This window comes from Aspergillus chevalieri, chromosome 2 (assembly GCF_016861735.1).
Source record: "Aspergillus chevalieri M1 DNA, chromosome 2, nearly complete sequence".
NCBI classification, from domain to species: domain Eukaryota; kingdom Fungi; phylum Ascomycota; class Eurotiomycetes; order Eurotiales; family Aspergillaceae; genus Aspergillus; species Aspergillus chevalieri.
In genome coordinates this window covers 3,500,819-3,527,952 of record NC_057363.1, presented here as the reverse complement: position 1 = coordinate 3,527,952, position 27,134 = coordinate 3,500,819, and the positions used below count along the sequence as shown (strand labels likewise).

Sequence of the window (27,134 nt, the reverse complement as noted above, 5' to 3'; positions counted from 1 at the left end):
ATGTGCATATATAGAGAGCGATAATGGGAACCTGCATATCGCCCAGGGCGAGGGGCCAGGGTACAAGCATAGTGACAGAGCAGTAATATTTGGAAACGAGGGTTGTCTCCTGGATTGTTTTACTTTCCCTTCGTTTACTTGCACAAAATAGACCAATCAATATCCAGCTACTGAAAGGAGAAGCCGACCCCAAAAGGGTTCGCAGCATCCCTAGAACATAAATAGAGACCCTCTGCCTGTCTTTTTGCCTAACAGCAGCTCGTTGGCAACGTTTGGCAAAATGGATGAACAGTTAATGAACATGAACAACCAAAAACGTGCCTCTTGGAGGTCTATGTGCCGCAGACGCCTGGCACTGCACATCTGTAAGATAATATAATGCTATCTCTGCTAAGTCTAATATTATAATACAGATGAAGCGCTTGGGTTTCAGATAAAACCATCCGAAGTGCGCTTAAGACCCAGTGAGAATGGTTTGCAATATGCATGGAATGTCACGGCGCTCTACTAGGATAATGGAACATCCAACTCATGGGTTCTACCTAGGTAGCTATCGACGAGAATAATTGACATGAGGAAGGAAGGAGGTAATGCCATATTCATCAACAAAGCAACAAAGCAAACAGCCATGCCTCACGTGATAACCAACCAACGTGACCAGGCCGTCACATGGAAAGTCGATGATCCCACACTTGAACCTCTATTTGAAAAGCACCTGAGTAAGCACTCAGTGGGAGCATACATGCAACTCTATCGTGAAGTCGGTCAATCATTTCATGCAGTACATTTTGATAGCGTCCAACAGGTACTAGTCTTTTACAGACATTTCTCCAGCTGAACACTGACGAGATACAGAGTAGCAAAACCCCGAGCTGTCTGTCGCTGATCAGATCAGCCAACTCAAGAACGAAAATACCTGTTTACTTGAAAAACTGGAGAACTTAAAAAAGACAAAGCAAGGCTTGAGCTGGCCAATTCAGGAGCTGAAGATGAAGTGCAGGTCCAAAAGTCCATCATTCGAGAGGCTCAAATGACCATCCATCTGCATCAACAAGACATTCAACACTGGATGGAAGTGGCCAACTGCTACCAAATGAGCTGCATTCGATGCTCAGATGCATTGGGACAATTGATTTCCTATGCGCAAGGTGTCAAATCTGAAGTGTCATCCTAAGCAATATTCCAATGGACTGCAGAACCACAGAATGTCTCACGGAGCCAGCCTGCAAACCAAACAGTGGTCGTCAAATCTTATCCACCCTACTGAATGTTTGCCACTTGGAAATAAACGCGTATCGATTATAATCTATAAATTTTGTCAAATAGACGGCCTCAGTGTTTCATCAATAAAGATAAGCCACAGTACGTATCGATATATATATCTATTTGGCTGTACAAAATCACAAAATCATAATGAAGTAAATCGGATATGGTTCGCCATCGCTTGCTGTCCAACCAATCCTGATGCGCAAATGTCTTAACAGATTTAAGAGACCACCATGCCTTGCGACTATAGGACACCAACGAGAAACGTAATAAAAAGGAGACTCAAATTTGACTGGATAAGGCGTGCATCAGAGGAGCTTGAGGGCGCTGGAGTCAGCGTGTGCGTTACAGTTATCCAAGGGAGTGTATATGTGCCGGACAATGTAAAGCTCTGATTCTTCTCGCTGTCAGGGAGAGTCGTGCAGAATATTATCGAAGTAAAAGGCCATGAGCTGGGAGAATATGGTGCCTTGGCTGCACTTGGGGTGGTTGTAGGTATGACAGTGTCGCGCTTCGCGAGGCTGCCTTGATTGGGCGAGGGAAAAGCCAAAGAGGCGGAGAGGAGATGACCGCCCCCGTTACTGACAGGGTCAGTGGGAAAGGCAGTTGTTTGTGATATGAAATCACCATCTTGTTCTCTGGGCATGTTAGATTGTATAATAAACAGACATATGAACGCCTTACGGGGAACAGATGTCCTTGGAGCGGACAAAGCGTAGAAGTACCGGCCATAGCAGAACCAGGGTCCACAGCATTTTCCACAATTAGTCAGTTGACTGAACCTCAGCGTATGTTGCCGGGTTATTCATTGCAAAATAATAATTTCTCAATCATGTTGCAATACCATATGGTGCTGCGTCCTATATTGGTAATGCGCTCCAAATTGGTGACGGCAAACAAGGCACACAGCACCCTGGAGATCATCGCTATGAGCTGCGGTACTAAATGGTTTCGCAGAATGAAATAGTCCTCACCAGTCAACTCTCTTCTAGTGTACAGGCTAAAGCATAAAAAGGCCGTCATTCATACAGCCTCGAAAGGTGAAAAAAAAAAAAAAATCAAAGCTCATATGAGAAACAATAAAAGATAAAGGTAAGAAAGCATCCCTAGATTGATTCATAAATATTAATAACAATGACCTAGTCATACATTGAATAATCCAAGTGTCGACATCTACAGAAACATGCCTAAGAGCGAAAAAAAGAATCAAAAGCGTCCCGCCCGGAAGCCTGAAGAAACAAATTCTGAAGAGGAGACTGGGGAACAAAACGGGCCCACTGACACTAAGGATAATGATGGAGATGTTAACATGAGCGATCTTGATCCGGATTTCCACAACTTGTCTGATGATGAGGCCTCATGGCAACGACAACGCCGTCACAAAAAGCGGCGATTGGATGATTGGGCAGCAGAGATCATACAAAAACTTGTGAGAAAGAGGTATGGTGAAATGAAAACAGAATTTCAGTCTGAAAGCCCAGACTTTCCAAAGCTGGAAGGTTGGTTTCAAGAGGCCAATAAAAGGATCCAAAGCCGCAACATAGCGAATGGTGTTCCTGTGGAGAGCAATCTTATCCCTGTTACAAAATATCGAACTGAATTTGACAGATGGTCCACCTTAATCAATTCAGATATGATAAAAGACAATCCCGAGAAAGGATGGAAGGCATATGATGGGCTGTACAGTACCTTGTCCCTTGTCAATCGTGAATATGATCTGCCTAGCGAGTGGAACATTTCACCTGATGTTCCCAAAAAGCTATTTGGAGACCGGCCAGAAAGCGTGGAGAAGCCCAGCGAGACGGACACAGACTCTGCAGTGGAAATGCTAATCTCTGCGCTACCTCTGACATCCCAGCACTGCGCCAAACCTGATACTCAAGAATGTCAGAAAGCTCCTCATCATTAGATGAATTCGGCGCTGGAGCTTGGTTATGCTCCCCTTGTAACTTGCTCCTATCTGCGAGAAGAGAAAGCATATCCGGTGCAGTCAGAAAATCAGGTCGGTCCGGGACGGCGGCAAAGGTGCGATAGAGTTCGCTACTATAGCCGTAACCATGGCTTGGACGTCTAGTCTGGGGAAAGATTCGCATTCTCTCTGGAGGACCATCGACAGTGATTCCGGGCCGGGAATCGAGGAGGGCACGGTGCTTTGCCACTATGTGACTGAGTGATGCATTGAAGGGTGGAATTAAAGATACACAAATTTTGAACTGGATACTTTCTCCATGAGTCTCGATGTACATGCTTTTGCCACTTGTGCAAGGCTAAGGTCTGACAGTGGAAAGGCCAAATGAATAATGTATCTTAGCTCCGGTTCTGAGGCCATAGAAGTGGTCATAATAATCACAGCTCCATCCGGCAGAGATATTACGATAAGATCCTTCAAATCTAGTGAATCCGCTTTACTGCCCAGCAACTGACGGTCCTCATGCGGGAGGCCCTGATCGACAAGCAAAGGCTTCCCTTCTTCATCAAGAAGGCCATAATCATAACGAGAATCGTGCTGAATGTTGCTTCGGAAGGTCCACTAAGACCCCTCTTCATCTCCCAAACATTCTGACACTTCCACGCTGTAATCCCGTTCCGTTCGGGGCACGGATTAGGCTCATAATGCACATCTTCCCAGTATGGTGGAGCGGTTATGCATCGCGATCGAACATCGACGACTGTCTTGTCAGGAAAGCTGCGATCAAACGTTGCCAATAGTGGACTCGTCCTTCTCTCATAGTTCTCATGGCCCCGGAATCCTGCGCGATAGACGTCCAGACGCTGACCCTGACATCAGACAAATTGCACACCAAGCAGTGAAACAAGCCGTGGGTCATTCAGGGCCCCTGCCACGAATCTGCCTCCTGAAAAGAACTTGGCCGCGAAGAAGGAACATCCAAGGTATCAGGGACATATACGCAAATCATTCGTCCTTTGGAGGAGCTAAAGGCAAATGAACTCACTCGGCTATTTGTGCATGCTGCCTAGCCATGGACATGGACAAGGAAGGGAGGAAACACTCTACTGAGGCAGGAGTGCATTATGAAGACGGATGTAAATGAGATTGAAAAACGGCTGGAAAGCGAAGTTATGGGGGAGAGTTATGACTTATGAAAGCTCCTTGTTGGGAAAGAATGGGTTGCTGAAGAGTCAGTGGCTGAAGGATCATTAGATGTATGAGGATTTTGCATGCTGGTGTGCCAATTGTCATTTGCACTGAGTCCAGGCTATACGAAAGGGAACTTCTTTCCTTTTATTCCCTATTCTTTACCTGGGCAGTTGAAGATGCATCATATGGCACAAATACACGCTGCTCCGTACAGTTTCCTGTTTTGGTTTAGTTTTATTTGCCTTGCCCCATTCTTCTCTCGAGCCTTATCTCTGCTCCACATGAATGATCTTCTCATCTACATATTCTCTCTTACATATGCTTTCACCTTCAGTCCAAGATTCCTGTACCCATCACCAGGGCGCAGGAATGATTGCCGCAGGGACTGTAATAAATCCAGCCGGGGTCAAAAAAGGAACGTGCCTATGTCCAACATTTTCAGCAAAAAAATTGCGTTTCCATGACCGGAATGACCGAATTTTGATTGAAACGCCGGGCTAACCGAGCTGTATTGTGATCGTCAATGGCTAGTTTAAGCGCTTGCTCAAATCGGCAATTGCCGAAATGCACGGAGCACAAGTCATTACCAGATCCGCTCCTCCACATGCCATTTCCAATATTGATCTTCAGGTTGTGCTGCGCCGCATGGACTATGGTGATATGATAGGGTATTACAATGCCTCTGTTCCCACTGCCGGCGGCAAACTCTCGGAGTTCGAGGAGAACCACAGATTAGCACCGTCGCAACAAAGTGCGGAGTAACTCAGGCTGACGCTGGAAAGGCCACAAAACGTCGTGGTCTTTAAGGTGCATTTTCGTGGCGTTTCCATCCTGGCGTCGCCGCTTTAAAGCGGCCACAGGTAAATTTCCTAAATAGGTAAAGCGCAAATACACTTGATCTTGAAAATCAGTCAGCATTCCTCATTCGAGTGCGGTACTGGAGAATCTATTACTGTGAGGAAATGCAAAGAAAGTTCCCTTACCATTTAAGAAGGATATGAAGCCGGTGAGTCGCCACTATGAGAGAGATATAGTTAAGCATTGGCTAACCTTTCTGCAACTTGTGTGCCAGCAACTCACCGAGGAATAAGGTCTTATCAAAACCAGTAAATTCAAGCCATCTGTCAATGTTAACGGCCTTTCATACCTTGTGCATTATCTCATGGCTATCTTTGAAGAGCATTTTCCCACCCCGAGGCAGAGGCAGTAACACAATACATTGAGGAAGATGATGACATCCACATGCGCTCGTCTTGGAACATTGCTCGAAAGTTCAGGATACTTCAAATCCAATGATGCTCTGAGATGGGGTGACATAGAGATATTTATGGTCAAAGTTCCTGACTATCCTAGCTGCGAAGTGCTCCTTATCAGGTCGAAGCATAGGCTCAATAAGGGGAAAAGAAACAAGGGCTCTGCGTAAGTTTCAAAGTCACTACCAGATCCGTACTCCACATGCTGTTTTTGATATTGATTGTCAGCTTCTGCTGCGCCGCATCATACGGCAAGCTGATAGGGTCTTACGATGCCTCTGTTCCCACTGCCGGCGGCAAATCGTCGGCCTGAAATGGGACCTGTAGCCACCATTCAAAGTAAAATACTCTAAATTACGCCTTGCCGCTCGGGGGCCCGAGGAAATACCGTTCTCCAGCGCCTAGTACGTACCGTGTAAAGTACGGTGTAAACATGGGTTAGTTGCCTTTTGGTGGGTTCGGTTCCAGGTCCTCTGATTTCAAGTTCCAACTTTCTTTGTTGTCTTCCATCATCCTATTTCACATACTAAGTAACATATTCTGAATTATAATTTCTGTATTTTAAGTAAGGCAAACGATTGATAATTCATCAGGACTTCTCCGCTGACTTTGGCGCGATCAGTATCAGGCCCTTTCAAACGCATGTTTGCAACTAGTGTCGGAGAGAAAAGAAAAAGAAAAAGAAAAAAAAAAACATACATACATACTACAAACACATACATGCATACATACGTGAATTCTTATGTAACTTACCCCAGGGGTACCCTTGTAAATTAGGGAGGCTCTTGAAAATCACCCGCGCAGTGCTACATATGTAGAGTACATTCAAGGAACCCACCCTCCGCCCCGGCAGTTGGTAGATGGCAATACGCGAGAAGTCTAGGAATACCAAAAACGTTATTGTAAATATATTAATGTATTAATGTATTACTGTCGCAGTATCCTTCATGTTTGCTATATACAAAGACTGCACTAGCGTGAGGCGCTCAGTTCTTGCCATGTCCGATGTTTAAGCGGGATACCATTCGCTTCACTTATCCCAAAAAGTTCATTTGTACAGAGGGTGAAATGGTGATTATACAAAATGATATATACCCAAGAATGGTCACCCGTGGTATCCAAGTGATTCACGATTATCGTCAACCAAACGCCCATACCTGTAATATCGGATTAATACCAGAGACCAAGGAAGGAAAATTCAACAAATACTCACTCCAGCAATAATCGAAACATGTAAACCTCCATATCTTCGTGTCTAAGTGCGTTGTGAGCCCAGTTGCGCCCGGAATCCGCAATACGCTTGGCCGCCGTTTGCCCTTTTGGATCGTGCTCGAAAAATCGGAGAATCTCGGCGTAGCCGATCGTCTTAAGGCTAAGGGGTACATAATGTACCCAGGGAAAGAGGATGTTCGCATGCCATTCCCTGAAAAACGCCAGCTTCATAGTTACGGCGTAGCTTTGCAGGAAAGCATAAAATCGTCCGCTGTAGGCGTTGCCGTCCATATCCAGAAGGTAACGGTACTTCCATGCCTCTGATTGCTTCGATCGTCGTGCCGTGTCAAAGTAATCGTCTTCCTCATCACAATCCGCTTTGCTGCATTGCTTTATCTCGGTAAACTTGATGTTGAACATCTCATCAAACTCGGCATGGGTTTCATTGAGATTCCAACTTTTCTCCCATGCACTGCCGCAATTATTTGAGCCCGGGCGCTCTTGCGACAGTAACGGTTGCGTTGTGTTAGGATGGAAATGGGTGAGCGCATCCACCAAATACTGCCGCAGATGCTGGCGCCATGTCCCTTTGTCACTGAACCCGCCTGTTGTCGATCCCCTCCAATACAACTGCGGGATTTGATGGTTCCAATCAACACCTTCGTCCTTGTCGAAGTAGACTTGGTCTGTGTAATACCATGGAGATGGGTAGAGTACATCCTGGAACGAAGATAGCTTCGACATCGAAAAGACCGGGGTCAAGTCTGGCGAGAGCTTGCAAGCGTTGGGCTTGTCAAAGAAGCCCAGGCGGTATTGGAGTGATGGGGTTTGACAGATATCACTGAAAGCGGTATGATTGGTAACGAGGCCTAGCGAGGCATCGCCAAGAATATCTGGGTTGTCCGGTGCGCCACCATTTAGTTGCCTTGCAGGCGAATCAAGCGGACAAGATAATCGGCCAAAGAGCCACGTCTCTTGCATCTCGATGTCGTGATATCGGGTCCGTGGATTGTCGACAATGTCTTCATTGAGCTCCCCTGGCGGGGGTGAAAACCGATTTACCAAGCCTTTCTCGTTGGACAGCAAACGTGACTGCGCTTTTTGACCTAGGATCACCATCCGGGCAAGACTGTCGTGCGGGACTACCACGCGAGGCTCATCATGGACATTGAAAGCGAGATCCATATCTGGCAGCAAATGAGCGAATGGAGCGATCATGGTCTGAATTGCCATGGATTGAAAACCGCCCTGTCCTCCACCGTGCAGGTTCTCGAACTGGCCATGGCGTATCAATATGCCCACCAGTCCGTTATCGTACCCCAGGTCTTCCCTTGTGCGGGATCGGATAGTTCTCGGCTGGAGGGCCCAGAAGGGAAGTAGATCGTGATAAATAGTGTCAGATTCATCCACCAAGACCGTTTCTCGAGCGACAGCAAATTCGTACCACTTGTCAAAGTGCGGCGGTGGCGGCATCCCATATCTTCTTTTATATTCGGCCACTGCTTCGGGCAACGACCGGGACTGGCGTGATTTAACCGCATCAAATGAGCGCTGGGCTTCGCTGGTGATTCGAGATAGAGGATGACCACAGTATAGATCGGAGTCGAAGCTGGAAGCGGCAGACACTTTCATGAGCTCCACTAAGAGAAATATCAAAAGCCCTGCAACCAGGGCCTTGGCGCGGAAACTGCCAAATCTAGCTTGAGCATATGACTTTAGCCTCGTCAGTTGTTGTGCCAGAATTTCAGAGGGAAGCGGGTTTTCTGGTTGATGCCATGGGAGGTCCGGACCTTGGGTAGCTGAGTAAGGAACGAATTTGGCCAATTGTGATTTGACAGTATTTGGCATTATGGGATGCACGAATGTGACAAAAAGAGAGTAAAGTAGTTTGACCATGTGTAACTGTTGACGGGAAGCATATGACAAAAGTTGGGGAAGAGGGAGATGGGAGTTCATGAATGATTTGAGACCCCAGACTCTGAGATTAAAGAAGCTGTCTTTTCTTTGTTCCGTATCCCAATGATACCAAGTAGCGTATTGTATTGTAATGTCAGAATTCAGCCTTACGCTGCAAGGTCATGCATGTCTCCAACACCGGAGCACGACTTGCCCCAATGCTGATAGATTACCGAGTTGCGCTTGTCCGATTGGCCGTGGTAATAAGATATGTGTGCCTGCATATTAGATCAGGAACGACCCACGTGTACAGTATTCCATATATCTACATCAGGGGTACAAGTACTCAGTATTTGTACATTAGCCGGAAATCAACAATCCCCAGTAGGCACAGAGGACGAGCCGCCAGTCCTGCTCCACATGCTGCTTTTGATAATAATATGGATCTTTCAAGGTGTGCTGCGCCGCCGCTCTGACCGGCCAGGCCAGGATAGAGACTTCTCATCCACCAGCTACCGGAATACAGAGTACTACGGATTAACTAATATGCCTCATATGGGCATATATACCTTGGAATGGAGTAACTTCTCAAGTGAGGTTTTGCTTTGGTCTAGTCACTGTCGTAATTCAATCCAGCACCAGCGGTAACGCCACCTCACCCAACCCGAGAACGGATTCGGCAGCACTGGAATAGCCAATTCATTCCAAAACAAAAAGACAGTCTTCAGTTTAAGCGCCTCTCTCTCATAAACCTCACAGCCAAATCCGACTCCAGCTCCATCTCAAGTTTGTTGAGGGGCGGCATCGCAGGGGCAACTGTCGGTGCTGTCGCCGGCGCTGCTGCCCTCAGAGGCCTGGCATTGTTCGTCATCGCATACAAGCGACGCCGTGCCGCAAAGCTGAATCAGCCTCATTTGGCGGAACTACACGGACAAGAGAGGCCGGTTGGATTGGGCATGTCAGAGGTTGCGGAGATGTCTGCGAATAATGTCCCGCAGGAGTTGTCGGCCGACATTAGCCATATGAGGGCGGAAATGGATGAATCGCAGAGTAGCGAGTTTTTAATGTGGATGGATAGCATATATACCAAGCACTATAGGAAGTGTTGTACATAATCATAATGGGGTATCGATGTACTTGTATCTAATCTTAATAAACCAAACTGGGTGGTTAGTGTAAGGATGGTGCCATATGGAGACCAAGACATGGCTGACCGCGTCAGACGAGATAAGTTTCAAGTCTCTGCCAGGACCCCTTCCTTCACAGTTTTCTCACGGTGTTTAAGCACGGCATGGTAAACTATGAGAGGTCAACAAGGCTGACACGTGCTGTAGTGGGACCAAAACCACCAAAGTCAACATCAGCAGTTCTTGGATGTTAAATGTTCCTGAGCTGCATAACCGCATGCAACGTCTCACATTTCAATTATTCCACAACAATTTCGTCTCCTTCAGAGCCCCTTATCCAGCTGGAAGCCGAGAACGCCGCGTCTGCCGGAAACGCACCTCAACTCCAACACTACCAACGGCGCGTGACTAGACATTTTCATCTACCTGGGTGCCCTACAATATGGTGACATCAACACGTTTCAAGTAATCCTGAACAACGGCGGAAACGTGAACAACGACCTGGGCTCCAGCGGCTCCTTTTGCAGTATAGGGCGAATGTTAATGAGGTGTCGATGTGGGGGGTGTCTGCTTTTGTCGAGTATACCAAGAAAGGTCTCGATGGTCAGCCAGCCCCGCGAAAGGTACGTACCAGAGTTTCCTGGCTATTGTACGACGCTCTTTGACTCGATACATCTTCAAAATCTCGTGAGCATTTACAAGCATTGCCTCCGCCTGGCCGGACTCGTCCGCATAGACAAAGGAAGCCGACCGACCGAATTGACTGGAAACGGGATTCCTGCCAGATATGTCATTAGGACGGCAATATCGGCTTGGGCAACATCATTCCTCTCGACATGGTCCAGATGCCAATCGGCGGAAAAATCATCGTGCCCGCGCGCGACGCTGCCAATGGGCACTGTTTTTGGACGAGGCACGCCCGCGCCCCATGCGATGAGCGGCGTTCGTGTATTATCCGGATGTCCATCTCCGTGGCTTTCCCAGTCACTCTGCCATGGTCGGCAGTGACGATGAAGGCCGTTTGATCATCTGCAGAAGGCCTCAAATAGAGCGGTCATCTCCCGCACCCCTTGATCCACGACCTGGATATTGTGCAGGTATTCACGGGAATAGGGACGGTAGGAGTGGCCCGACGTATCCAAGCCAAGGAGATGAAGAAAGAAGATATTTTGATCCTGTCTCAGCACTGCTTCCAATTCTACATCCTCTGCTGCTGAATGGAAAAAGCGCTTGACGCCGTCGAAAACCCAGCGGTCCAATTCGGTAGCATCCTTGCTGAAGTCTTCTGCGTCCGCGCTGTACGTGTATGTATCCACGCGCCCTGGGTCTGCTCCCTGGGCAGACATGGGTAGGATATCCGGCCTGCCCCAGCTCCATGTATGCCGACTGCGATTTAGTACACTATCAAAACCCACTGGGTTCAGCTTCCAGCCCGCGGCCACAGCGGAGACGTCTTCGTAGAGACCCGCGAGAAGGGCCACATGGCCTGGGCGTGACTCGGTTGGCACTCGTGTGTGGGAGACTCCGAAGGTACCATATTCCAACACTCGTGAGCGCAGAAAGGGGGCCAAGTGGCGTAGTATTTGGGCCGTCTCATTCGCGGGGGCATCTGGGGACGGGTCGGGGAATTGCTGGAAGGTCTTATCCGCACGAAGACCACCAGCTAGTGGGCAGCCATCACAAAAATTAGAACAGCCGGTTCTTTGCAAAATGGCTGGGAAACGGAAGGGGTGACTGCCTACCAACAAAGAGCACAACGCGTTGAGCCGGAGGAGGTCCGGAAGTCTGAACGCGGTGGGCCTTCATCCCCCCGACGATGGGGCTCACAAAGTAAACATCGAAAATGGAACAGACATAGAGCATATGGAAAGTAACGGCGACTCCCAAAAATTGCAGGCGGCTTAGCCGGGCCATGTGAGCCACACTCTATGCTCAGGAATTGCTCATTGACCGAGAAGCAATAAATGAAGATGCTTGAATAACAACAGGGGAGATGAGAGGGTAGACGGCATGCAGGCATCACTTGATTGGATGGCCAGGAGAGCTAACTGGTCCCGAAGGGAGAGCGTGCGTACATTAGCGGGTGACAAGTGCTGACGGCGCTTTTTTAGAGCGCAGGGCAGGATCGGCATGAAGAGGCTTCTTTCCCGGCTTTAAGTACAGTCAGGTCTCCTTAATTCGATTGAAAAATTCCAGTCAATGTTTATCGAATTAACAAGTTATCGAATTATTGAATAATATTGGCATTGATATTAATTACATAAGCTATGGATCAAGTGCCCGCTGATTACCCAGGTTACAGGTCGGGTGGCATCGTTCTAGAGGGTAGGCTGAGGCTGTTCGGCTTTTGTTGGAACATCAGCCTGACCTCTCTGTTCTTGATGAGGATGCGGTCAGTGCTCGGGATAGACTGTGTGAGGCTTAGTACAGCGTCGGAGAGAAATAGTACTCGGGTGTACTATGCTTCATGTACGGGAGATCCAAAAAGAAGATGGGACGTGATAGATCTTAAAAGGCCCCCACGATAAGAGGGGGATGGTGGGGTTGTGAAATCTCAATCTATTTTCCTGCTTAAGTTTAGCGCCATTGGCGGCATAGGGCTAATTTTAGCCTCCCCGCAATTGGTACGGGGTGAGATTCCATTTAAATAATCGGAGCGCAGTCGTAGCTTAAGGTTCTATGGTATATGATTTCGGTTTCTGTATTATGGCTCCTTTGATCCATTGTGTTCGTCATGCTCAAGTATGTGTTCTAGGCATCTCGCGATGCTATACTCACAATGCCTAGGGCTTCCATAATCTCGGTGATGAGAATTGGGGGATGATTGATCCTCTGCTTACACCAGCAGGTGAAAGCGAATGTCGCGAATTACGCGCAGCATTTCCTTTTCACTCCAGTGTGCAGCTGGTAGTTGCGTCTCCTCTCCGCAGGACGATCTATACGGCCTTGCACGCCTTTGGGCCTGTCTTTGAAAGAAATCCTGATCTAAAGCTCATCGTGCTTCCGGACCTTCAGGAAGTAAGCGACCTGCCTTGCGATAGTGGGAGTGACCTCAATACCATGAAGAAGGAGGTTCTGGAGAATAATCTTCCGGTAGATCTGAGTCTCGTTTCCGATGGGTGGCATGTAAAGGTGAGCGGACCCAATTTCCGCAGTGAAAATCCGAACATATTTTCAGGTTTGTTTATTCAGAGCGGACGCTACGCACCAGGCGATTATGCGATCCGGATGCGTGCTCGCGACGCGCGGCGCTGGCTGCAGGCAAGACCAGAAAGGGAAATCGTACTTGTTGCACACGGTGGGCTGTTGCATTTCTTTACCGAGGACTGGGAAGATGGTAGTCTCTATGCGGGTATGTATGCCTCTCCACCCGGGCACCAAATAATAGCCCTAATCGGTACCAGGAACTGGTTGGGAAAACGTGGAATACCGTACCTACGGGTACAAGGAGGAAGACGGAAATAACAGCACACTGATAGAGACAGACGCATCCCGTCAAAGCCGTGGGAAGTTCGGGGCGAGGCCTACTCGCGAACAGCAAGGAGAGTTGTATGATCTTTGCAGGAAGCAGTGGGATCGGGACGGTGTGCAGCTGAGTGCCGCTGAAAGAGCGGCTGTTTCCCGCGCAAGTGAGCGTATATAATAATACAGTCAACAAGATAGTTCTACTCCGCAGATGATCCTATCTGGATAATCTGAGTATTATGGCCAATCATATATTCCATTTCTGATGTGAATATATGGGGAAGAGTAATTGATTGGGTGGTCGGTCGAGCAACTGACTACCTAATTTGGCCTAATGAGGGTGATAAGAACCGATCTGATAAATAGTCGGCCCGAGTAGGGAGGCCAGGAAATTCTTCATATAGGCCAGCGTGTATGCATAATTTAGCTAGTCAGGCACTCAACCAGCTGCGTATGCGCACATACGTTCGTTAGGCAATATACCTCTCCCGTTCAGCTATTCCTCCCCATATAGATCTCGTTTAGTCCAGAATAATCGACTCCCGATTTCCTCTTTGAGCTACGATCCGAGATCCCGCTTCAGACTGCATGTACACCGTTAGGCATGTTCTCTGACAGACTAACTAACAACCTATCCTCAATTGCATGCCATGCCTCCTGGGCTGCCTGAATCAAAACTTTTTTAGATGCCTCTGTATGTGGGGCATGCTCTAATTCAGGGTAGAGTTCGTAGATCATTTGCTTCATCAATGCCCAGAGATGCTCAATAGGATTTAGATCCGGTGAATGTGGCCAAACCATGACATCCACCCCTAGTTCATCAAGAATTTCTCGTACAATGCCTGCTATACTGACAAGTGCATTGTCATGCATGAAGATGTCGCCAGGCTGGAGTAAATCAGGCAAGAAAGACCGATATAAAATGCTGATAATCCTTGCTGTAACTCCTCCACGCTGAGCATCAGGATCCCCATCAAGAGGGATTGAACCAATCCTTATAGAGGCTCCAAAGGCAGCCCAAAACATCTGCTTTATGCCTTTTTCACACGGCATAGTGTGGACATCACCAAGCCTAATTTGATCGGAGGGTTCGTAAACGTCCATATAGGTCTTTTACCGATTCCTCTCTCCACTGTACACTCACCACTCCATTTAACCTGTGCCCAATCATTTGATGTAAAAGATCCATACCTCTTATCCCATTCTAGGCATTGAGCAGCATGTTGAGATGTCAATTTGGGCCGACTTAATTGTATCCATTTTCGGCAATTGGATTCACGGAGGTTTTGTATAGAGCGCTTTCTAACCACATGGTCCACACCATCTAGTAGTTCCTCATATTTGGTATGAGGACTGGAGGTATTAGTGTCATGGTATACTTGCATTGATCTTCATTCAGCTTGTGTGGCCTGCAAGAGCGTGGTTTTGACTGGTTATTCTCACGTTCGCGCTCACGTCGTATGGTTGTTTTGATGGTGTTGATAGGGATCTCTGAGTGTTTATCATGGATTTTCTTTTTGTACCCCATTAAATAGAGTGTGGTTCGCATATTCGGGACCGTATTTGGGGGCTTAATTCCCATCTTTGTGGAGGCATTTTGATGATAGGCGTATATGGCGTGTCTGGTGTATAGGGAACCCGATAGGTAGGCGGTGAGCGAAGGCGGCGAATAGGGAGTAGGTTCAAACTTTTTTCTCCCCACTGCAACATCTGGTGTTAGTACCCAGCGGGTTACGTGTCTCACCGCCCTCTCTTTCTGCCCGGTAGTTATATAGTTAGCTGAGCCGATAGACCACCCATCCAATCAACTACGCTTGCCCACTAAAATCTGGCTGATATCACATGACAAGCTCCACTGATAAGATTTCTCAATCTGCCTTCCGGATACGGTCTAGTGCGGTTGATATCCGGATGGACAAAGATTTGTTCAATGCACTACTCAAGATCCTTTTCGACTTCGTTGAAGATGAGGAGCAATGTCCGTGCAGCAGTCTTCGGGGAGTACAGCACCAAAAGGTAGGAATGTGGCGAGAATATCAGTGGTAGCACATTGCTAATGATCTACGGAGTAGATTGTAAAAAATGCCAACTTCGTCGCATTAAATGTGACCGCAGTCTTCCCGGATGCAAGAAATGCGCAAAGCGTATCCTGGAATGTCCGGGCTACGGGGTCGAAGTTAAATGGGCCCAAGGAGTTGCAAGTCGAGGGAAACTACAGGGGAAATCCATTCCCTTGCGAGATGCACCCACAGCAACATCAGCGCTACCACATGGCCTAGACAGTATTGTTTCGAGCATGCAGGACGTACAGCTTCAGTTGGATATTCCGCCGTCACCATCGAATCCGTCTTTGCTCGGCCCTCAAACCCCATATGCGTCTCAATTACTTCAGTACTTTATGGAACGTGTTGCTCGTAGACTGGCGTGGATTGATGGGCCAGAGAATCCATGGAGACACGTGGTCTTGCCTTTACTCGAAGGATCAGAAACAGTGCTATCGTCTATCCTCGCCTTGACAGCACATGACATGGCATCTCAATATCCTTCGCGTGATGTTTGGTACGACAAATTTCAACGCATATCGAAGACTTACCAGAATAAAGCTCTTAAATTACTTGCTGGAGAGCTGAGCATTTTGCGTACGCCACCCATTTCACGGTCTACTAATACAATATCCACCCCAGTTTTAGCATCTGCAATCATTCTCTGCAATGCTGAATTATTGACGGCTCAAGAATCCGGATGGCGGGTCCATCTACAAGCTGCGCGGGAGGTGATCAGGGCAGAAACAGGACGATTACTTCTGCAACAGCAGACAGATCGTATAGAGGAGTTCTTCTTACAGGAATTCTATGCGACCTCAGTCTGGGCACATTTGACGACCTTCCACGACATAGACGAGATTGTGCAGACTCCGCTGGCTGGCAGTAGAGATGCCGTATTCACTGACCTCATCCGAATCATTCATCAAATCACCCAAGCGGAACGTGTCAAAGCTCGTGCAGAACTCCTACAGCTACCTCCACCAAATCTTATCCCATGCGTTGATATTCATATTCAGCTCGAGCTAGCGAGACGAAGTGCTGTATGTCTGGGGCAATCAGTTCAATTTTGGTCTGACCACGATAAACGCGCTTTCGAGCATCTCGTGTGGATGTATTTCCACGCCAGTCTTATATACAGCTACCAAGCACTCGCAGACCCTCGTGCATGCCAAACACCGATTCAACAATCTCGAGATGCGATTCTTACAAACCTGCACTCCCTGTCTGGAACGGGGAATGAACTGTTCGCGCAAAATCTAGTATGGCCGCTTTTTATCGCCGGGACAGAGCTTCGGGGAAATCGCCCTAGTCAAAAGCTTATCGAGCGTCATCTCACAAATGTGATGCGCATTAGCCGTACGCTGGATAGAGATCGGGTCTTGTCGTTTCTGAAAGATTGGTGGACGTTACCTGACAGTGACTGTATATCGTGGATTGGACTAGCGAGGAAACGGGCTTGGGCGTGTGGTTTTTTCTTAGCGTAACGTGTCTAAATGTAAATAGGTACTTCGACATAATGTTAGAGTACATAATCACCTCGTGCCTTTCTTCTGACCTGTATCCCGTGGTGTAAATTAACGCTTCCAGAGCTCATCAAAATATCATAATCAGTGGATCCCTGTCCCAAAAAGGGAACATTCTCATCCGGGTTGCCTTTCTCGGACTAGTTGCATATACATCACAAACAATCCAATATCCTGGAAATGATGCACACAACGCGAATCCTTAAATATGTGCGATCATCCCTATCAGCAGAAAAGGCGGGCTATCTTCTCTGTTTACCAAGTCGTCCATCAAGATGCAGTTGGTCTGTCCATCCAAGCATACTATATTCTCGAGTTCCAATGGCGAATTTTATAGTGATTCTCTCCTTGGAACTATTCAACTGGATGAAGGCGCTGAGCTATCCTCCTTGAATGTGTCTCTCATACAAACGATTTTATTCGATAATGAGCGACATCTCACTGGCAATCATATTCATGAACAACGGCATTCAAAGAAACGGTTTCAGCGTCAGGAAAAGAAGAAGCCACAATGGAGTGATAACATAGAAAAGTCCTCGTTCACCACGGGAATACTTCGCTGCAATCTTCCAACCTCATCGATATCGAATGAAGTTTGTGTTCGCGAGTTTATCTTGGCCATTCCGTGTGATATACCCGAATCAACACAAAGGCCTTCATTTACCATCTCATACGAGCTAGTGGCTTCAGCGACTACGATCAGTGGGCGGGATCTCACTACTCGTCAGACTCTAAGCATCTCTCGACTCAGAGTCCCCGGTCCACGTGAAGTCTTCCGCTATATCCGGACATTTCCAGAGACCAGACTGCGCGCTGAACTCATTCTCTGTCCCCAGTTGTTATCATGTCATGGACAAGACCACGATAAACATATATCCGCTCAACTACTACTACGAGACGTTTCCACGGCAGGGCCTCGACACGGTGAACTGACCACGGTTGTGGTGAAAGAGCTTACATGGCGCGTGGACGAAATCGAGAAATGGAATATACAGCAAACAGATGCTGGACCGGCAAACAGACAAAAACGAACAATAGCAACGGGTGGGCTCAAGGGTCGATGGCCGGGAACTAGGATCAGTGCTGGGGAAATTGGGGTTGCGGACAGGAAGATCGCCATTCCGTTTGACATCACCATCGACAGCAGTGCAGACGCGTTGAATGATTTCGAGGCCGATCACTCACGAGCAACACCATTGCTGGCTGTCAAGCATCAATTGACAATTGGTTTCATGACAGGTAGCGAGACCATCAATAGGGAGACTGGATCATTGGTTGATAAAAGAGATACTGTGCGTGCCTTGGGTGCGACTGTGCCGATACCTGTGCATTTGTATGCTGAAGATTCGATGGTGTCTGAGCGGTTGCAGGCTTCGGACGCAATGCTACCGCAGTACGATGGGGCTACTGGATCGCCTCCGAGTTATTCAGAGTTACTTCAACGCTGTATATAATGAGACCCCACAAGTATGTATCCAGGTTGAATATCAATATCATCATTTGGCTCCTTGAAATTGCCTTAGATGTGTAGTCACCCCACTTGTCAAGCGATCATAAGTATTCCACCGCAAAAGACAGTGACTCAACGTCGAAAGTAAGAATTTTAAGTTGGTCAAGAATATGTCCAAGCCATTCATAGCTGTCAATCACCTCATGGGCAAAATTTCCATAACATTCTCTCTTTGCTTCTGGACTGTCCCATCTCATAGTGCACGTGAACCGTAGAACTTCCATACCATTCTTAGATACGGTGGATGAAGAAATAGTGAGACATGCTCTGTTTCACCAGGCAGTACAGAAGGCTCCAGGAATCGATCGTTTGAATTTTCGAGCCCTCCGGCTCTTGTGGGAATGGGACAGCCCTAGAATTGTTGCTCTGGCCCGACAATGTTTCCGGTTGGGTCTACATCCACCAGTATGGAAGGTAGCGAAGGGTATTCTGTTAAGGAAACCTAATAAACCAGACTACACAGCTGTGAAGGCCTACCGGGTGATTAGCTTACTAAACTGCCTAGGGAAGGTGGTTGAAAAGATAGCGGCAGATGCTATTGCCCACCACTGTGAGACTATGGGAGTACTACACCCAGGACAGATGGGAAGTCGCAAGCAACGGAGTGCAATTGACGCAGTGGCATGTCTAATACAGAACACCCATGAAGCCTGGAAACTCCAACAACTTATGGGAGCACTATTCCTTGACGTGAAGGGAGCATTCGACCATGTGAACCCAAGCCGACTGATAGCCCGACTGATTGAATTCAACCTAGATGGGGATCTGATCCGATGGGTACAGTCCTTCTTGACTGACAGATGGGTACAGCTACAGATTGACAACACACAGTGCCCAGCACACCCAGTTAACTCAGGGGTGCCACAGGGCTCGCCAGTGTCACCAATTCTCTTCATTATCTACCTCAGCGGTGTATTTGATGCAATTGAGAGGAGAGTGAATGGTATCCAGTGTCTCTCATTTGCAGACGACATAGGCCTGCTCGCTCCAGGATATTCAGTTAGAGAGGTCTGCAAGAAGCTGCAAGAAGCTGCCAAGGTGGCCATTGAGTGGGGGCATGGTAATGTGGTCCAGTTTGATGCGGGGAAAACAGAAGCAGTCCTACTTACTCGCAAACGGGGCCGGGAACTGAAAGATCAGATTCAACGAGCACAAGTGGAGGTAGATGGCCACTGTGTGCCCTTCAACTTAGAGGCAACGCGATGGCTTGGTGTCTGGCTTGATTTTGGGCTGAATCTCAAAGCCCACTATCGGACCTGTATGCGCAAGGCACGGGCTGCAGAAAACAGAGTACAACGCCTATGCCAGAGTCATGGACTTGCCCCAGGGCTAGCTCATCAGGTTCAAGTAGCAGCAGTGCAATCAGTAGCCCTGTATGGAGCAGAGCTCTGGTGTCAGGGCCAGAAGGATCGGCTAGTGGGTATACAGCTCATGATCAATCGACAGGCCCGTGCAATTACTGGCATGTTGAAATCCACTCCTGTAGGGCCACTAGTTCGCGAAGCGGGCCTGGCACCAGCAGAGGCCCTATTGGAGGCCCGACAATTGAAATACACTACCCGGCTGCTCAGCTTACCGGAGAACCACCCAGCTAAGGAGATCCTCCCAGTGAGCTTCCGGGAAGGGGATCAGCACACCCAACCTGGGGAACAGACCCCAGGGAACCGACAATGGGCTGAGAGAAACAACCAAGGCCGATGGTCCCTGGACAACACCTTGCTCGACAACTAGCCAATATTCTACCAGTGGACCCATCTGGGGGCTTTGAGAGCACAACACAGACAACCAGTAGCCAGTTCCCAGGCCAAATAGAGATGCTACCAGGTGCAGAGGCCCTAGCAGCAGCGCAATCTCTCCCTCCAGAGCTAGCAATCTGGTTAGATGGATCAAGATTAGAGAATGGCAAAAGCGGGGCAGGGATTGCTTGGCAAGAGCCGGGAGGAACATGGAAGACCCGGGGGTTCCCATTAGGCAAGGGATATGAGGTCTTTGATGCAGAGCTTCTGGGAGTTGTGCGAGCACTCCAGTTAGCAGAGAAAGTGGGGGATCAAAGACCAGTCACTATCCTGTTGGACTCCCAAGCAGCCATTGCAAGGATGCGACACACCCAGCCAGGGCCAGGTCAAGCATTAGTGATCCAAGCACATGCTATAGCCAAGAGACTACATGCCCGAGGTTGCCAAACCACTATCCAATGGGTGCCGGGACATGCAGGAATAGAAGGGAATGAGAGAGCTGACCAGGCAGCAAAACAGGCAGCCAGTAAGCCACCAGGAAGAGGCCCAAGAGAGATATCCCTGGCCTTCACCTGTAGAGCCCGAACAGAAGCCATTATAGCACAAAGGCAGAGATGGCTCAGCAAAGAACTTGGACAGCGATCCCAACAAGGTCAACGAACATACAGGCCACAGAGGAACTGGCGGCTCGACCCAGCAGCTGCAATAGCTCCCAAACACCTAGCAAGCCGTTATTTTCAACTGAAGTCAGGACATGCAGCCATAGGAACATACCTACATCGGATCCAGGTCCGGGAGGATGCAACCTGTGAGGGATGCGGTATATCAAGGGAGACAATACACCATCTTCTCTTTGAATGTCGGGAATGGCGACACCAACGAAACAGGCTCTACAAGGACCTAGAGAATGACGGAGTCATGAGACCCACCACTGCAGAAGAATATCCACAAGGATGACTCCTAGGAGAGCCCAAAGCTACAAGGGCATTGCTGCGATTCCTAGCCAGCACCAGCATAGCTCTACCCTGGGCGCACCTACAGCAGACGGCGGAAAGGGCCCGAAGAGACGACGAATGGGGACTGGAAGCATTGGAGGAAGCAGTTAGAACAGGAGAGGGGTAGCAGGGAGGGTAGCCCAAGGCTGAGAGTCAGCCTAGGCCACACCCATCAAAACACAAGGAGAGCACGGTGCTCAAAAGCCCTGCGCATACAGGCGGTCTGGGGCGAGGAAAAGGATCAGAAAGATGATAGAAGGGGGCTAACGCCTCAGGAACCTATGGGGACAAGAGACTGTAGAATAGCCACTGACCTCGAGTCCACGAATCATGGTCTATCATAGCTCTAGGGCTCGGTATGGACAATAAACTTGATTAAATAATAATAATAATAATAATTCTTAGATACGGTCTTGTCATCCCAGTCACCTCCAGTCATTAAACATGCTTGGGGAACTGCAGTAGACATCATCGTCATCGTGTTGTGTCACATATATCAGTCATTGCTTGATGAAATGGGATTGCTACAATACGCACCTTTCAAATTAGGCAAAGGTGTGTTCGAAAAGTGCCTTGTGGGCCGGTCGTACATAAAAGGACGTGAATTCAGGATAGCCCTGGTAACCTGGTCCGCCGGCAAAGAGATAATGAAATTCTATGCTGTAATGATTCCTGGAAGCCAGATCCTTCACCAAATCAAGAGCCCGTGAGAGACTGTGGTTTATTGTGATTGTTGTTTAAGATTCCATTCCACGCTGATTGTGGTAAGTATAGCTCATTACCGCATCGCCTTCCTGCAATGGGTACTTACCTAGCAACAACACAAGCTGGTCGGCATTATCGTTCTCAACAAGGCCTTCAATCATTTTCACGTTGCTCCGTTCCGTCGCCATGCTCGCCAATATGGAGAGCTAGTTTCCTTTCAGTTTCCGTCAGACTGTGGTAACGAGCTTGCCAAGGAATCGAGGCAAAAGCTTACCTCCAAGGAGAATGATCTATGTGCTTTGACAGCAGAGGACGATGACGTTTGCTGGGAGGTGGCAGTTACCAATAGACGGGTACAAATGAAGAAGCTAACGGATTCGCTGCTTTACAACCGATATACTTGCTGGGCCTCTTATTCTGGAAGCAAAAGTCTCGAGGTGAGGAAGAGGGATTAAACCTGTCCCAGAAGGCAAAGGCTCTGTCAGAAGGCGTCGGTGCTATCCGATTTACGTTGACAGAGAACCTCAGAAAGGAGTCGCACATACCTACGGAGCAGTATTGGACAGAAGGCCCTTGTCAAATGACATCATCTCGTGAAGGCATCCAATCCCTCTTATCCGTTAACGAAAATTTCGACCCCAGACTGGAAATGGATTTTGGGAAAACACGGACCGTGTCTGCGCCCAGTCTATGGGAAATGCGAGCAACAAGAATGGTCTATTTGTTGGTCCACGGGGAATCTAATTTGGGACGAGCGAAATCAACCAGGATATAGATTTACACACAGCATTGAGATGCAGAAATGCTCGGAATCTGAATTATGTCACTGATATTCTGAGCCTCAAACGTACAGAGCTGTTGCCAGAGATACGCAAGGAAGAGCTCAAGAAAACAGCCATCGAACGGGACAGCTGGTTTTAGGTAGTGCCAATTACAGTGATCTGTTGAAGCAATGTGGTTTGAGCAATGGATTCATCGAGTTGAATCAATTGACTGTTGGAAGTGCTTCCAGGCCCACGCGCTTTCCCATTGGATAAGCACGATAGTATACTCTGGTTGGTCTTTTCACGGGGCTCAGTATAAAGCGGCCAAGTTTGGGATGGAGCAAACACAGTCCCAGGAAGCTTGCCAAAGACTTGCGACTGATTGATAACGATTGGATATATCTGTCCCGCGCTGAAGACCCAGTCGGATCACATGACCATCAAGAGCTACTTCTTTCTACCAGGGCTATTTACTTCCTCACCCATTCAACGATCCGTTCCAGCAACAGTCCACCATCCATCGGCTTATCCAGCTTCTCAATCTCCTTCGCAATCTGCTCCTTCGACGAATTGCCGGTATACACATCATCCTCATCGGCAAACATTTTCTTTGCGAGAGCATTGTCTATTTCCGGGTGAGCCTGAAAAGTCAGGATTGTGTTCGCTTCGTTGACGAAGCATTCGTGGCCTTCTGCAAGGTGGACAAAGTTGGGAGCTGGTTTGGCTACTTCGCGAACATGGAATTCGGGTGCTCGCTTATGCGCTGTTAGCTGAATACACTGAAATTGACAATATTGAAATACTCACGTAGGACTGAGTTCCTGGACCAAAGCGGAAGAAGTCCTTGCCTTCCGGAGTCAATTTGGTATCCTGAATAGCGGCCTGTGGTGAAACCAATTGTTAGTCGACTGCGCGCACACTTGTACAAGAGCGGGTTTGAGATCATACAATTGGACCAGCCGGTACAGCATGCACCACACCACCCAACGCCCGTTGAATGGCTTGGTGGCCCCAGCAGATACCCAGCATCTTGACCTTGGGAAACTCCCGCGCCGTGTTCTGGACGAAATCCAGCACGCCCAGCACCCATGGCTCCGATGAAGAGGAATCGGCCTTTCCTCCGCTGAGCACGATAAAGTCGTATTTTCCGGCATCGGGAAAGTTGGCGTCCAATACGGGGTCGTAGAAGTCGATCTGGGCATCCGATGCGACGGAGTGAAAGGCATCGTAGTATGCCGTTTTCACATCGTTCCAGAATTCGTTGCCGGGTGGGCTGTTGATGAGGACAGCGATCTTTAGTGGTACTATTGAACCCATAATGGACAATTTGTTGTCTTTGAAAGTGTGAGGTGGATGCGGGAGAAATGCTTTTGAAACCGAGAGGGGCTGATATATATAGTCCGCATTTGTGCTCGGGTGTTTACTTGAAGCTTATCGCAATTGCAGGCCAGTTTGGGCAATGCTGACTATATCGGGAGGACCAGCTACTCTATGATAACGCATTGTTTCCACCCAATGATGCAGTCTACAAGAAATCGAACGTCCGGTATCCCCATAGTATGTCTTATGCGCTATTCCCAAAGCGGTGTGCGGGTGCGATTTCCCCACTTTTTCGATTAGCCGAGATATCAGAGTACTTTTCAGGGATATCAAGAGAACATGAAGAATTTTTTTGAATGCTCTCCCACATACAGTTGTGACCGCTGAGCCTTTGCGCAGCGCGGAAATGTGGGATTCAATATCCATCACTCCACAAGCACCGGAATTTAGAAGAAATCCCGCGCGTGGAAATTGACATCGGTCGCCACCCAAATGTACAAGCCTGCCCCCCCAAGGCCAAAGAAAACGGACATTGTCCGGTCACGCACGGGATGTAAAAGTTGCCGCGAAAGAAAGACTAAGGTTAGCTGCCAGTTTGTTTTTACTGTGACGTTGAAGGCCCTGAACTAACATTAACCTAAAGTGCGATGAGCAGAAGCCAACATGTGGGACCTGCATCAGACTGGGAAAGGCCTGCGAGCGGCTGCAACCTGACTTCAAGTTTCGCGTGGTAAATAGGCCGGGGTCTTCGAAAGGTGCTATCTCAAAGAAGGCATCACGACTTGAGTTGAAAAGACAATCTTCTCCGGAAAAGCACGTCCCCGACGAGGCCGGTCTCAATGACCTTGGATTAGCACGACTTGACCTTATCAAATCGTTACAGCATACGGAGAGAGATGTCTTCTACTCCACATATTGGGAAGATATTTGCCTTCCGGCATTACACCCGATTTTTCATTTAGCCTCCCACTTAGCCAGAAATAATCGAATGTTAAACGATGCTATTCTGGCTCTGTCAGCATGCAACCTGAGCCGTATAAAAGCCGAGCAGAGAAATACGCCTCGGATGAACCAGTCTAGCCTCAGTCCAAGTCTAATACACCAGACCAGAAGCTATTGGTACTACTCATCAGCCATCCGAGCATTCGCATCATTGCAAGAAGTCGACTATCGATATAACGCGACGGTAGTTCTAACGGTTCTCGCTGTATTTGCACATCTCGAGTCCTCCATGGGCAATTTCGAAGGATTCTATTGTCATTTCAAGGGCTTATCAGCGTTTCTTATGGATCTTGAAGAGATAGCAGGAGACCCGGTTGTGAAAAGTCTTCTCACGTCATGGATGCAGATACGGTTCGTGGTCTGGTGGGCTCGTGCATATTTCTGCTCGTTGGATGTACTGCGGCGGTTACCGCCGGTTCCATTACCGAAACTGCTCGAAGGGAGCTTTGTGAACTCGCTTTACGAGAGACGGGTTGTTGTCCTGAGTATTATGTGCGAATCTCATAGACTCAACTACAATGCGGCGTTGAAGCATTGGAGTTCTCGAAAGGAGTCCAATGACTGGGAAAAGCGCGGACAGTACACGATTCATGATGGTAATGATCGATTTAACTATTATATACTGCTGGCCGAGGAAGCCAGGAAGCTGGATGAGTGGCTCTTGCATCTCTCACCGTCAGAGCAACCTCTATCAATCGATCACAACATTGACGACACGCCAATCTATTTCCAGTCACACGACGCCGCCCTCAACTATGCATATTACGCACTCGCGCGAATTATGCAATGCACCGATTCTATACGCCATCTCAGCAACAAAATGGACCCATATTCCCCCGAACGCAGTTTCGAAGAAGGACCCTGGATCCGGCTACTTCTCCGCATCACCAAAGGAATGAACCTTCGTATCTCCGCCTCCAGAAACAGCTACACAATAGGATTCTCAGGCCTACTCCTTGCCGCCCTCCTCCGATGTCAAGACCTCGTTCTAAGTCTGGAAATCCAGAACTGGCTACAGAATCTTGAGAGTGTGCAGCCTACAGAGGAAGGCGCCTTTCCAGTCTACCAGGCTTTGGGTGTGGCTAAGGCTATTAATCGCCAGAAAATGATGGGAAGGGATATGTTTGGAGTCACACAGCCCGTGGACGATCATGGGGGAACACCCAAGGTCACTGCTTACAATAGTCAGTCCATAAGTACCGTGTTACTCCATGGAAGGTGTCGGGTGTCGGGAGAACTTTTTACGGAGTGCGTCTCGATTGATTTGCATGGTTAGAAGGCAGTGCCATTGTACTTTATCAACTGTGATCCAATGGCGGCATTTGCACGTGGGAACTGGCCATGAGAACCTCATGGCACTACCTCTTCCCCCTTCCAATCCCAACACCTCCCCCTTCCCTCCATCCCCATCCCCACTAAAACCTCCAACAACCTCTCCACCGCCTCATCCGCCTCCTGCATCCCCCTCCCATTCCAATAGTCCCTCGTAAAATCCGTCTTCACAGTCCCAGGGTGCAAAGCCACTGCCAATGCCCTTTCTCGACTGCGCGTGCGCAAATGCAAATCCAACGTCTTCGCCAGCTGAAACACAGACGCTTTACTAGCCCGGTACGAATACCAGCCCCCCGATGAGTTATCCGAGATAGATCCCACACGCGCAGCCATCATCGCGTAGATTGCGTGGGAGGGGAGGTTGAGTACATCCTTTTTGTTTGTTGGTTCGAAAGAGGGTGATGATTTGGTGGGGAGGAAGGGGGTTAGGTGTTTCATCAGGAGGAGAGGACCGAGGGCATTGACTTGGAAGCTCTGTAGGGCGTTGGATGCGGATATTTGGGAAGGTGATTTTTCGACGTGCAAAATGCCAGGCAGGGTTAGTGCTAGGCGGAGGGGTGTGTTGGGGTAGCTGTCGCGGAGATGGGATGCCATGGAGGAGATAGAGGATTCATCTGCGATGTTAGCTATGCAATTAAGATGTATAAAGAAGAGGTGTACCGGTAACGTCAACCGTGAGAACCTGTAGTCTCTCTTTAGCTCTAGTGCCTTCAAGCAGTCGATAGTGGACTTCATCACAATTCCGTCGTGCAGTTGCCACGACAGGTAGATTGGAATTTTTTAGAAGGTACCGTGCGAAGGCAAACCCTAGTCCTCGGGATGCCGGAGTAACAATAGAAAATCCAGAGGACGCCATTGTCATACAATTGATGTCCAAGTTCAA

The 27,134-nt window shown here is 48.4% G+C and overlaps 7 protein-coding genes across 7 annotated transcripts; 3 read left to right on the top strand and 4 right to left on the bottom strand.

Moving 5' to 3' along the window:
• Nucleotides 1–2,449: 2,449 nt before the first annotated feature.
• Nucleotides 2,450–3,175, top strand: ACHE_21230A (uncharacterized protein; the record flags this gene model as incomplete). Its single annotated transcript, XM_043275290.1, has 1 exon — nucleotides 2,450–3,175. The coding sequence occupies one exon, from the start codon at nucleotides 2,450–2,452 to the stop codon at nucleotides 3,173–3,175; it is 726 nt and encodes a 241-aa protein (XP_043134294.1).
• Nucleotides 3,176–6,724: 3,549 nt separating this feature from the next.
• Nucleotides 6,725–8,679, bottom strand: CAP10_3 (capsule-associated protein CAP1; the record flags this gene model as incomplete). Its single annotated transcript, XM_043275289.1, has 2 exons — nucleotides 6,725–6,776; nucleotides 6,833–8,679. 2 exons carry the CDS (start codon nucleotides 8,677–8,679, stop codon nucleotides 6,725–6,727), a joined length of 1,899 nt encoding a protein of 632 aa, XP_043134293.1.
• A 2,200-nt stretch (nucleotides 8,680–10,879) lies between these two features.
• MCD4_5 (glycosyl phosphatidyl inositol anchor synthesis) lies at nucleotides 10,880–11,717 on the bottom strand (the record flags this gene model as incomplete). Its single annotated transcript, XM_043275287.1, has 2 exons — nucleotides 10,880–11,517; nucleotides 11,597–11,717. 2 exons carry the CDS (start codon nucleotides 11,715–11,717, stop codon nucleotides 10,880–10,882), a joined length of 759 nt encoding a protein of 252 aa, XP_043134292.1.
• Nucleotides 11,718–12,560: 843 nt separating this feature from the next.
• ACHE_21227A (histidine phosphatase family protein) lies at nucleotides 12,561–13,497 on the top strand (the record flags this gene model as incomplete). The annotated part of the gene is made up of 4 exons (XM_043275286.1): nucleotides 12,561–12,596; nucleotides 12,642–12,986; nucleotides 13,047–13,206; nucleotides 13,259–13,497. 4 exons carry the CDS (start codon nucleotides 12,561–12,563, stop codon nucleotides 13,495–13,497), a joined length of 780 nt encoding a protein of 259 aa, XP_043134291.1.
• Nucleotides 13,498–23,067: 9,570 nt separating this feature from the next.
• On the bottom strand, nucleotides 23,068–23,914 carry ACHE_21226S (uncharacterized protein; the record flags this gene model as incomplete). The annotated part of the gene is made up of 3 exons (XM_043275285.1): nucleotides 23,068–23,352; nucleotides 23,405–23,479; nucleotides 23,546–23,914. 3 exons carry the CDS (start codon nucleotides 23,912–23,914, stop codon nucleotides 23,068–23,070), a joined length of 729 nt encoding a protein of 242 aa, XP_043134290.1.
• Nucleotides 23,915–24,409: 495 nt separating this feature from the next.
• On the top strand, nucleotides 24,410–26,195 carry ACHE_21225A (Zn(II)2Cys6 transcription factor domain-containing protein; the record flags this gene model as incomplete). Its single annotated transcript, XM_043275284.1, has 2 exons — nucleotides 24,410–24,499; nucleotides 24,561–26,195. 2 exons carry the CDS (start codon nucleotides 24,410–24,412, stop codon nucleotides 26,193–26,195), a joined length of 1,725 nt encoding a protein of 574 aa, XP_043134289.1.
• Nucleotides 26,196–26,269: 74 nt separating this feature from the next.
• Nucleotides 26,270–27,107, bottom strand: ACHE_21224S (uncharacterized protein; the record flags this gene model as incomplete). The annotated part of the gene is made up of 2 exons (XM_043275283.1): nucleotides 26,270–26,865; nucleotides 26,912–27,107. The coding sequence occupies 2 exons, from the start codon at nucleotides 27,105–27,107 to the stop codon at nucleotides 26,270–26,272; spliced, it is 792 nt and encodes a 263-aa protein (XP_043134288.1).
• Nucleotides 27,108–27,134: the final 27 nt, after the last annotated feature.